General features: G+C 56.8%; 1 protein-coding gene across 1 annotated transcript; it reads left to right on the top strand.

Moving 5' to 3' along the window:
- Positions 1-66: 66 nt before the first annotated feature.
- On the top strand, positions 67-10,701 carry TK1 (thymidine kinase 1). Its single transcript, XM_060645252.3, has 7 exons — positions 67-223; positions 328-359; positions 1,958-2,068; positions 4,485-4,578; positions 9,057-9,146; positions 9,526-9,645; positions 9,767-10,701. Exons 1-7 carry the CDS (start codon positions 158-160, stop codon positions 9,965-9,967), a joined length of 714 nt encoding a protein of 237 aa, XP_060501235.1. The 5' UTR covers positions 67-157; the 3' UTR covers positions 9,968-10,701.
- The last annotated feature ends 1,056 nt before the right edge of the window (positions 10,702-11,757 follow it).

The raw sequence follows: 11,757 nt of genomic DNA, 5'->3' as shown, positions 1-11,757 counted from the left end.
CAGTCCGCGGCCGCGCGCTGATTGGCTCTCGGGCGCCGGCGCCGGCTCCCGATTGGCCAGCGCGCCGGGGATAAAGACGGGCGGCGCGGGAACCAGCTCCAGGCAGCTGGGCGGTGACACCTGAGGGTCCCTGAGTGGCGAGCTTCCTAGGGGCGCCATGAGCTGCATCAACCTGCCCACCGTGCTGCCCGGCTCCCCCAGCAAGACCCGGGGGCAGATCCAGGTACGGGGGGCAGGTCCCAGCACGCGGGGGCGGGGGCGGGGGCGGGGTCGTGGCCGGGGGTCCGTGTGCAGTGGACTCCGAAGTGACCCCGCTTTCTCTCCTAGGTGATTCTAGGACCCATGTTCTCGGGAAAAAGGTAATGGCCTCGCGGGGCCAGGGCGGGCCGGGACCACTTCCTCCTCCACCCCTCCCTCCCGAGGGTCTGTCCTCCCCTGGCGCCTCTTGCGGGCCTGTCCCCACTCTCGGACAGCCCCCCATCGTGCAGTCCCCCTAGGTCAGCCGCCACCGCCCGACCGCGCTTTCCCGCCCAGGATGCCGCTCCGCCCTTGGATCCGGTCCTGGAGGAGGCTCTCCCGCCCAGTTTAGGCCCTCCCATTAGGGTCCGATAACCACCCGCGCAGCTGGGTGCAGCTGCTGACCGTTTGGCCCCTCGCTAGAGCCCTCTCAGAAAGGGGCAGCCAGGTCTCCTAATTTTTTTTTTAATTTTAAGTATTTAACATTTTTTTTTTTTTTAATTTTTTTTTAACGTTTATTTATTTTTGGGACAGAGAGAGACAGAGCATGAACAGGGGAGGGGCAGAGAGAGAGGGAGACACAGAATCGGAAGCAGGCTCCAGGCTCCGAGCCAACAACCCAGAGCCTGACGCGGGGCTCGAACTCACGGACCATGAGATCGTGACCTGAGCTGAAGTCGGATGCTTAACCGACTGAGCCACCCAGGCGCCCCAGTATTTAACATTTTTTAATGTTTGTTTATTTTTGAGAGACAGGGAGAAAGAGCGTGAGTGGGGGAGGAACATAGAGAGAGGGAGGCATAGAATCTCCAGCAGGCTCCAGGCTCCGAGCTGTCAGCACAGAGCCCCACACAGGGGCTCCAACCCACAGACTGTGAGATCATGACCTGAGCCGAAGTCGGAGGCTTAACCGACTGAGCCACCGAGGCGCCTGTAAGACTTTAAGTATTCTAAGTTTAAGTTTATTTCATTTACGTATTTATTTAGAGAGAGAGAGAGAGACAGAGTGAGCATCAGCAGGGGAGGGGCAGAGAGAGAGAATCGCAACCAGGCTCCAGACTGTCATCACAGGTCCCAATGCCGGGCTCCAACTCACCACCCAGGCGACCATGACCTGAGCCGAAACCAAGGATTGGTGCCACCCAGGTGCCCCTAAAAATTTAACACTAAGGAGTCAGGCCAGGGGACCTTTGCTCCCCTGATGTGACAGGACCACTAGCTGACCTGGTGGGCTGGTGAGCCCCCTGAGTACCTCCCTCCGCCCTGGGGGACAGCTGCGGTGACGCTCAGGTGGGCTCTGGGATCCAGTGGCAAAGCGCCCTCTTTGGCACAAAAAGATTTTGTGACGTCAGTTCAGACTCTGTGAAGACCTCTGGAGTGAGGTTACTTTGGACTCCTCCCCTCTGCCTGTGGCCTTTGCACTTCTCTGCCTCCTCCCCCGGCCACCTGGGGGGTTATCCCTCGCCACCCCCCACGTGGAGAGCACGTCCTGCCCCGGCATGCCTTTATTATTCCTGGGCTCCCTAGGGACCTACAGTCTTGATGTCCCTCTCGGGTCTAGACTGAACTCTCAGAGCACCGGCCCTCTCTGTCGTCACTGGTCTTTCTGTCCAAAGGCGCGGGCCTCAGGCTGCAGACCCCTAGACGGTGGTGGGGAGCCCAGCTTGTGCTGATAGAGTCTTCTTTGCCCCCTCGTAACCGCTGTGCTCTGCTCTTGCAGTACTGAGCTGATGAGACGGGTCCGTCGCTTCCAGATCGCCCAGTACAAGTGCTTGGTCATCAAGTACGCCAAAGACACTCGGTATAGCAGCAGCTTCTCCACGCACGACCGGTCAGTGTCTGCTCTCTTCTGTCCTCTCCTAACACCTCCTCTGGAAGCCGGGTGGAAACTCACGGGGGCATAGAACATACTGTCAGAGCTCTCTTTAGCAGGAATGGGGGCTCGTGCCGACCGTGCAACTCGGCAGACTTTGAGGGCTGCATGGCAAGGGATCTCGGGACTTGGCCTCTCACCGGATTCTAGCCCCGGGTTTCTTCACCAGGGGAGATTTTGCACCCCCTCCCCGCCTTCCCAGAGTCCATTTGGCGATGTCTGGGGACGTATTTATTTTTCACAACTGGAGCGGGCTAGGGGTGGCTGTTGGCGTCCGTGGCTAGAGGCCAGAGATGCTGCTGGACATCCCACAATGCACAGGGCGGCACCGCCCCTCCCCCCTCCCCCAAATGTTGATCCTGCCCCAATTATCAACAGTGCCGTGCCGGGGCTGAGGAACCCTGCTCTGGAGGTTACACCTATACGGTTGCAAACCGGTTTTGTTGGGCCTGCATGGGGCTTTTTATGTAACTTTTCAGTTGCCCTGCCCTGGGGCTGATTCCCTGTGGCCTCGTGGCTTTTGTGCATATCCCCTTCTCTGTTTATCTGCCTGCACCTTGGGATCATTTCAGTCTGCAACCTGAGGTGGGGGGTGGAGGGTTACATTTAGTCTTACTCGGGCCCGTTCCTTGCTGCAGATTGGGCCCTGACACTTCTGAGCCTGGGACATCGTCTCTGCCCTTTGGACTTGGCCACCTGAGCCGAAGGCGGGGCTTGCAGCCTCAGAACCGCCTGATGTGTGGCTTCAGGGTGGGAGCGTGGGGTTTTCGGAAGCCAGGCGGGTGGTGGGGTGGACAGTGCCCGGGGTTTGGAGTTAAGTGCCGGCATTTGCATGACCATTGCTTCCTGGCCGTGCTGTCTGATGTAGGCCACGTATGTCTTCCAGCTTGCTTCTTTCTCCCTGCCTTTTTTTTTTTTGTTTATTTATTTTTGAGAGAGAGAGAAAGACAGGGCACGAGTGGGGGAGGGGCAGAGAGAGAGAGGGGGACACACAATCCGAAGCAGGCTCCGGGCTCCGAGCTGTCAGCACAGAGCCGAATGTGGGACTCGAACCCACGAACTGTGAGATCATGACCGGAGCTGAAGTCGGACGCGTAACGGACTGAGCCACCCAGGTGCCCCTGCTTCTTCCTCCTTAAAACATGCACTGGGCAGGGGAGCATCCAGGGAAGTCCGTGAAAGCAGGAGGCAGTACTGTGCAGTGATGAGAAGTCCCATCAGATCAGGGTCACATCTGAGCTCTGCCTGTCTGAGCACAGGTGCTGTCTAACTCGGGCTGCAGCAGCTGGGACTGAGCCCCTGGCAGGAGTGACAGTTCCATACACCCTGCCCTTGCCCGCCCTCTGGTCTTCTCTATTTGGGGATGAAAGGGGGAATTTAAAATGCAGGGAATACCACTTCATGCTCTTCCCAGATCTTGGAGTAGAATTATAGCACGGCAAATAACTAAGCAGTGGTGGTGTTTTATGTTTTTCGAAATACACCTACAAACTGCTGAGCTTTAGTTAAGTACCAGCAGGAAAAGAGAATACAAAGGAAAACAACACTGTGGAAAACAAAGACACTATTTAAGAGGACAGAGAAAGGCATTTCTCTTCAGAAAGGGCCCTGGGTGTGGGAGCAGGATGGGGTCTAATGCCCTGGAACATTCCCACATGTGACCTTTCACTTGCAAACCCTTCTGGATACGACTGTCCCCGCAGGGCACGCCAGGCAGCCGTGGGACCTTAGATACAAATCTTGGCTCTGCTGGTTAACAGCTCTGTGAGCTTGAAGAAACCCTTCAATCTGCCAGAAAAGCCAGATGGAGGGAACTCTAGAGAACTGAAGGTTGGGGTTCCGGACTTATCTCTGCCAGGATACACAGGGCTCCGAGTCTGGTGCTAATGTTTGGCCCAGGGCCACGTTGGACTTCCCTGGGCACTTTTGCCTTTCATGGGCCCCTTCCGCCATAAAAAGAAAGAAGTAGAAAATTCTAGTTTGTGACTGCATTGATCTAAAGACATCTGTAATGCAGGCTGAGTTATATTTACTTATTCCTTTTCTCATTTTTAAAACAAATTAAAGCCTTTCGTCTGCCCCGGCCCACTAAACCAAAGCGGGGAGGAGCTTTTGAGTCTCAGTAAAGCTTTGTATTGCGCGTTGCTAATTTCTAGTCCAAAGCATCCAGTGAAATAGCTTGTGTTGAATAACTCGTTTTCCGAGCATGGGCCTTTATTCTCCCCAGATGCCCTCCCACAGGCACTAACTTCACGCTCCAGCCAGACAGTGCCGCGTGATTTGCGGGTAGGGCGGTCACAAGAGTTGTTCCCCGGCCCCTGCGTTCAGGCCCCCACTCCCTTGCCTTGCTCACGCCCTGGCTTTCTCTCCCCAGAAACACCATGGAGGCACTGCCAGCCTGCCTGCTCCGGGATGTGGCCCAGGAGGCCCTAGGCGTGGCTGTCATAGGCATCGACGAAGGGCAGTTTGTAAGTTGGTTTGTCCTGGCATTCTGCCTACAGACTCCCTATCTGTCCCCCACCCTTGTCCTCTGCTGGTTTGGAAGGTATTCGTTCTATTTCTGATCTTTTTTTTTTCTTTTTCAGTTTTTTTTTTTTAATGTTTGCTTTTTTTTTTTTCATTTTTTTATTACGTTTCTTTATTTTTGAGAGGCAGAGAGAGAGAGTGCGAACGGGGGAGGGGTAGAGAGAGAGAGGGAGACACAGAATTCAAAGTAGGCTCCAGACTCTGAGCTTGTCAGCACAGAGCCCGATGTGGGGCTCGAACTCACGAACCGTGAGATCATGACCTGACCTGAAGTCCAATGCTCAACCAACTGAGCCACCCAGGCGCCCCAATGTTTGCTTATTTTTGAGAGAGAGCGGGACAGAACACGAGTGGGGGAAGGGCAGAGAGAGAGGGAGGCAGAGAATCCCAAGCAGACTCCAGGCTCTGAGCTGTCAGCACCGAGCCCGACACAGGGCTCGAGCTCACAAACTGTGAGATCACGACCTGAGCCCAAGTCCGACGCCCAACTGACCGAGCCACCAGGTGCCCCTCAAAGACTCTATTCGTTTCTGGGATTTCTGGTTAGTTCTCTTTGTGTAGCTCCTGCTCTAATTCACATATCTTCATTTTTGTTTGCGAATTTACTGTTTTTTGTTTGTTTGTGTGGCGGCTGCTGTCCCTTTCCTTGTCTTTCCGAGAATCTTGTGTGAAAGGCTTTTCCAGCTCACTCTTTCCCTTTCTTCCGGAGTGCACTCTCTGCAGGTTGTCTTTCGTAGTCTTGGCGTCTTTCGTCTTTCGTGTGCTTTGGGAGTTTTTGTTTCCGCGAGTTCTTCTGGAATGAATGAAACTGCAACTCTCTCCCCACAGGGCTCACTTCAGCCCTCCGGAGGGTTCTGAGTGCGTCTGTCTCCACCCAGTGCACTCGTGAGGGTGACGTGAGCTGCTGTAACAATCAGGCCCAAAAATCTCAGCAGCTGAATAACATAGAACGTTATCGTGAGTCAGTGATGGGGAGGTCTGCCGACGCGGCTTCTACAATTTCCCTGGGTGGGCGTCCTGACACAGGAATTGCGCGAAGGTGGAGGGTCCCCTGTACTGCCTATTTATTCTACCTCTGTGCCCTGAAATTCTTCTGTGTGTGTGTTTGGTGAGTGGGTAGTGATTGCTGCAGGGAGAACCCACAGCGTGGGAACCACGGACCTCTCACAGAGGGAGCCGGAGAGGGCTTGGGCTTGTGGGGGATCATTTTGGGGAGGCTTCTAAGAGGCTGCCCTGGCTCTCGATTCTGTGCCCTCGGGAAGGGAGTAACTGACCGGCCTCCTCAACCTTCCTCCTGGGCAGGAAGGGGGAACGTGTGGTCCTCCGTAGCCTGGACAGTGTTCACGTCCGTCTCTGTGCTCAGACAGGATTACGGAGGGTCTTGGTTTCATCTTGACCCATCCCAGTCGAGGAGTGGCCTTGCCGGATGCGAATGTTCCGTGAAATGAATTTCGCTCTCCGTGGTAACACCGGGGCCCAGCTGCCAACGCCAGGCCAGCTCCTGCTGCGGGGGCTGCTCTTCTCTTTTTGCAGCCCAGAAAAGCAAACGAAAACTCATTACGTGTTGGTCTACATCCATCTAGTCTTTGTAGATGTATATTTTTAAATAGCGCGAGCTCCATCGGGTGTTGGATGTCCGTGACGGATCGCGGGAATCTCCCGAAGCCAAGACGACCCTGTATTTAGCTAACTTGATGATACATTATGCGTAAATAATAAATAAGTAAATAGAGTGGGCTTCTATCGCATGGTTGACCATTTACCCATGTCAGCAAATGTGCAATATTCATTCATTCATTCATTCATTCATTCCTAAGTATTTTCTGGGCTTGTGCCCCATGCCAGCAGTGTTCTTGGTGTTGGGGGGCGGGTACAGCCAGAGTCTCCCCCCCCTTGAGCATCCTTTCTAGTCCCTAGTCTAGTCTCTCCTTTCTAGGGAGAGAACGATGTCCTAGGTCAGGTGGGGACAACTGGACAGACGGGCAATGTGAAGGGGACAGAGCTACGGTGAGGCGGTCAGAAAGGGGTCTGAGGGAGAGCCAGGGAGTGAGCTGCTGGCCGGCTGGGTGTGTCCAGGGGCAGGATGGAGGCAGGTGGCTCTGGGCAGCCTAGCGGAGAAGACTCGGGAATTAGCCTGGGCAGAGCCCGCCAAAGGGCGGCCCCGCTGACGGAGAGCGGATGACAGGACAGTGTGACCACTGGGCCTTTGCAGAAATCCCCAGGAGAGAGGGGAGGAGTAAGGGGCAGGTGGCAGAGCTTGCACGCATGTGCACACACACACACACACGAACACACACCCCAGTGAAAGTTTGTCTCATCGCTGCTGTCTGATGTCTGTGTCCATGTTTATGGGTTACTTGTATTTACTTCTCCTTTTTCCAATGGCCTTTGAAGGGCTTCCACTCATTTTTCTCTTGGTTTCTCCTTTCTCCAGTGGACCTGAAGTGGCCAATGCCACTTTGTCACATGGTCTGCTTCTTTCTTCCCTGTTTATTTGCCCCGGAGATCTGTCTGTGGCATTTCGTTTCATGTTTTACCACTCATAGCCAAATGTTTTGCTTTGTCACATCCTTTATCCCTGGCTTCTGTGGCCTCTGCCCCTTCAAGGCCGGCCTGTCTGCCAGGAAGCAGAGGCCTGGGCTGGGGCAGGGCCAGGGGTCATTGGGCTGCACATCTCGAGCCAGCCGGCTCTTGGCAGGAAGACAGCAGTGGTGAAAATCCACTCGTAGGCTTCCTAATCTCTTCTTTGGGTTCTTTCCCCTTCATGAGAACTCGTTCGGGAAGTGGCTCATTGAAGGTCGCCCGGAGGTGTAGAACGGGCCGCTGGACTCGGGTGGGCAAACTCGTCCCCAGCAAGAAACCTCCCGGTACTTTCCTACGTGGGTCTCGTGATTATTTTTGTCTACCAAGAAAACCTGAAATTTACTAAGTACTTTGAGGTTCTGTTTTAAAATATTTTTCTTTTGAGGTTGTTTATTTTGAGAGAGAGAGAGATAGCACGGGTGGGAGAGGAACAGAGAGAGAGAGAGGATCCTAAGCATGTTCCACCTTTCCAGCTTGGAGCCCGATGATGTGGGGCTCGAACTCACGAGACGGGGAGATCATGACCTGAGCCAAACCAAGGGTCGGATGCTCCATAGACTGAGCTCCCCAGGCACCCCGAGGTTCTACTTTAAGTGTAACCTGTAATATTTTCCTAGGGCTGCCCTAACAGGTACCACAGACCAGGCAGCTGAAACAGCAGGAATTGATTTTCCCAATTCTGGAGGCCGAAAACCCGACATCAGGGTGTGGGCAGGCTCCTTTCCCTCTCAGGGCCCTGAGGGGAAGGGTGTGCCCGGCCTCTCTCCTTGGAAATATATGGAGACCGTTTGCTTTGCCACAACTTAGGGAGGGAGGCGTTTACTGGCTGAGAGCTCCTTGCAGGCTGGGAGCTGCATTTCTGTCACCTGTGACGGAGTGGGGACACGTGTATGACGGTGCAGGAGTCGTGGGTGTTTCTGTAGCTCGGGACTGGCCAGCCCCACAGAGGGGAGCCACGTCTGGCTTCTTCGGCCGAATCATACTTGAATTGCTCGTGATTTTTCTAGCCACCTTCACGGGACCTGTCTTGCCAACTGTCCAGGTCTCGGTAACCTCGCACCTCGATAAATGTGCCAGGTCAGGCCTGATGGCTTGGAGAGAGACCCTGCTGCCCAAAGACAAGCACGTGCGCGTTCTCACAGCCCGAAGACCAATCCAGACAGACTAACACAATCAGCCGAAGGCAGTGGGATTGACCAGGGACAGCTCGCCCGAGCATCTGCAGAAGTTGTGACCTCACCCTGGGCCACTTAAAATGACAGTCGATTTACCAAGTACACGCGGGGCCCGCTGTGGCGTCCTGCTCCGTAAATGGCCAGTGGAACCCCGACCCCTTCTCGAGGCAGCAGATGGCACATTATTCCCTATTTGAGTGCCTCCGATCCTTAAACAACACCGAGGGCGGTCCTTGCCATTTCTAAGGTTCAGAAACGTGAAGTCCTTGCCAAGGTCACCAAGCACGTGCGTCCCACCAGAGCAGGGTTCAAGGCAGGCAGCCCTCTGGCCTGAGCTTTTGGCCACCGCGGTTTTAGACCGCCTCCAGTGGGGCCACATCACCCGGTGACAGGTCCGTGGTGCTGTGCTGGGGCCTGGAGCCGACCTATTCTGTCCCAGAAGGCTGGTGGCCGGTGAGGCGGCCTGGGTGGTTGTGGGTGCACATGGCTGTGTGCAGTGGGGCAAGCACAGGAACGCCGGTCTCCTCGTCGGGGCACTGGCGGGAGCGTTGGGGTCGCCCTGTTCTCATGCTCCACGCTGACCGGTGGCAGTGTCTCTCCGTGGCTGCTGCAAGCTGCTCGGGGTGGAAACCCACTGCCGTCACCCCTCCGCCCCCTCCCAGTTCCCAGACATCGTGGAGTTCAGCGAGACTATGGCCAACGCCGGGAAGACCGTGATTGTGGCTGCACTGGATGGGACCTTCCAGAGGAAGGTGAGTCATCTGATCCAGGTCTTGGGAAGGGGTCTGGAGGGAGAAGGGGGCCCGGGGAGGAGCAGGGACAGCCCAGCTAGCCTTTGCTCTCAGCGCGGTGCCACCTGGATGACCGGGGCTTAGCCCTTGGGGGACACTCTCAGCGGCTCAGGCTGAGCCGGGCACTCAGGTGAGCGGGACCCAGGCCCCGCCGGGGTTCGCCTGGGAGCGAGTCCATCCCAGTCTGGGTGCTGGGGGTGTTGCAGGGGACGGCACTCTGGGGAAAGCAAGGTCAAGGCAAAGTGCCCCTGTGTCCGTGCTTGTGAGTCAAGGGGTTGCAGGGAAAGACCCGCCTGGCGAGGTGGGTGCGCCCAGAGGCTGTCTCTCCCCCGGAACGTAGGCCTTCGGGACCATCCTGAACCTGGTGCCCCTGGCGGAGAGTGTTGTGAAGCTGACGGCGGTGTGCATGGAGTGCTTCCGCGAAGCCGCCTATACCAAGAGGCTGGGCGCAGAGAAGGAGGTAGCCGCCACCTGCCTTCTGGCGGGGGGGGGGGTGGTAGGGGTGGGGGGGGGGTGGCCCGGAGGCGCCCCGCCCCGCCTCAGCCCATTCAGCCCATGGCTCTTTGCATCCCCGCGGCCAGGTCGAGGTGATCGGGGGCGCAGACAAATACCACTCCGTGTGCCGCCTGTGCTACTTCAAGAAGGCCTCGGGTCTGCCCGCCGGGCCGGACGGCAAGGAAAATAAGGAGAACTGCCCGCTGCTGGGGAAGCCGGGAGAGGCCTCGGGGGCCCGCAAGCTGTTTGCTCCGCATCAGGTCCTGCAGTGCAGCTCGGCCAACTGAGGCGTGGGCGCCTGGGGAGCGCCGGCTCCCTTCCCGCTGCCGCCCCCTGGCGGACGCTTGCAGGACTGCCCCCGCCCTCGTGCGGCGCAGCCTTTCCAGAAGAGGAAGTGGAGGGGGGTGGGGTGCGGGGACGGAACTTTCGGCGGCGGTGCGCTTTCCCCGGGCTGGTGGTCTGCACGTCCCGTTTCCCCTTTCCTGCCCGCCGGCGCTTTCTTGGTTCCCTTCCCCGCTGCGGATCCACTCCTGAGCTCAGGGTCTGGCCACCCACCGCGGACACCCGCCCCCTCCTCCCGTGGGGTGAGGGGCCGAGCCACACACTGGCGACACTACCGCTGGCCGCTTCTTCCCCCTTGTGGCTTTCACTGTTGAGTTTCTGTTCTCGCTGGGAAGTCCGTTCCCCAGTTGCTCTGGCTCAGCACAGTGTCATCCCACGCAAAAATTTCTGTTGGCCTGGAAAGGGCTCCTGGTCCCTCAGGGTGGCTGGACTTGTGCCTTCTGGCTTCCCTTCGGGCTAAAAGCTCTTCCCTCTCTCTGGTGGTCATTTTCTCCAGAATTACAGCTTCTCTCACATGAGGGACACTTACCCTAGTGGGGCCCAGATCCCAGGGGCTTATCTTTTAAAGGGGGGGGGGGGGGGGTAGGGTGGGTAGGGGCAGAGGTAGCTGGGGACAGGGTCTCTGATTCTGTTGTGTGTGAAATTAGTAACTAATATTAAAATTTACTGGTTGGTGGGAGCACACGTGTCTTTAACAGCCTGGGATGCCCTGGGTCTCCCTGTCGACAGCTCTGATGGGACCATGGTGGGGATTTCTTTCCAGATCTTTTTTAGAACTACTTGCTGGTCTCTTAGCCACAACACTTTAACTGAGAAGCGCCGCGAAGCGCGTCCTGAGAGGCACATTTGCTTGCTCTCCTGTCTGGACAGGTTTAGGACAAAATGGGTGGACAGAGGAGGCTGGGGCCCGGGATGGAAAGACAAGGCTATACTCGGGGCTGCCCGCTGGGGCTGTGGGGTCAGGTTTTGTTTGTGAAACAGACACTTGATAGTTCGGGAGCCCAGAAGACTAGCTCAGCTGTACCTTGTAACATGGGCCAACCTTCTGGGGTTGGGTGTACCCACCAGTGGAGATGGGATGGGGGTTCTGGGGTGGCCTCCTCGCCCTGGCTTGCCTCTCCCCTTTGCTCTATTCCGGCTTGCTAGTGACCGGTCCCGAATTACAGTGAGGCATTTGCAGAACTCTATGAGTGTCGACTCGATTTTGAAACTAACAGGCCCACTTTTGACAGTTCTCACTATCTCTGCTCCAAAAGGGAAGTGAGGTGCTTCAGGGGCCCTGGCCTTTCCTGCTAGAGATGGGCTCACTCCCTCAGGGGGGGCCATCCCGGGACGGGCTCCAGACCCCGGTCTGCTAGAAGTGGAGGCCTCTGGGCCCTGCCGGATCGCTCCGCGCTCTGCTAAGAGGGTTGGGAAGGAAAGGGTTGCCGCGCAGGGTCCGCTCCCAGGGGCCCCCACCCCAACTCCAGCAAGGGCACAGCAGGGCCCTGGCAAGGCAGTCCAGAAAGACTGTCTTGTTTACAAGCTGAGCACAGTTGCTATTTTAAGATGCCGTTGGACGGCAGTGTGAGGAATGAGACCCCAGACAAGTGCGTGCGCGCGCTGGGCGTGCTGGAGGGGCACACTGCCGTGACTTCAAAATGCAGGCTCGTAAAGCACCCCCCTCCCAGGGTGCACCCCAGAGTGGAATCTCTCTCCAACCCCTGGGCTGAGGCCCAACTGATGACCCTGGAGA

The sequence above is a fragment of the Panthera onca genome, chromosome E1, assembly GCF_046562875.1.
Source record: "Panthera onca isolate mPanOnc1 chromosome E1, mPanOnc1 haplotype 2, whole genome shotgun sequence".
NCBI classification, from domain to species: domain Eukaryota; kingdom Metazoa; phylum Chordata; class Mammalia; order Carnivora; family Felidae; genus Panthera; species Panthera onca.
Note: the sequence above shows the minus strand (reverse complement) of the source record. Positions and strands in the feature narration are given on the sequence as shown.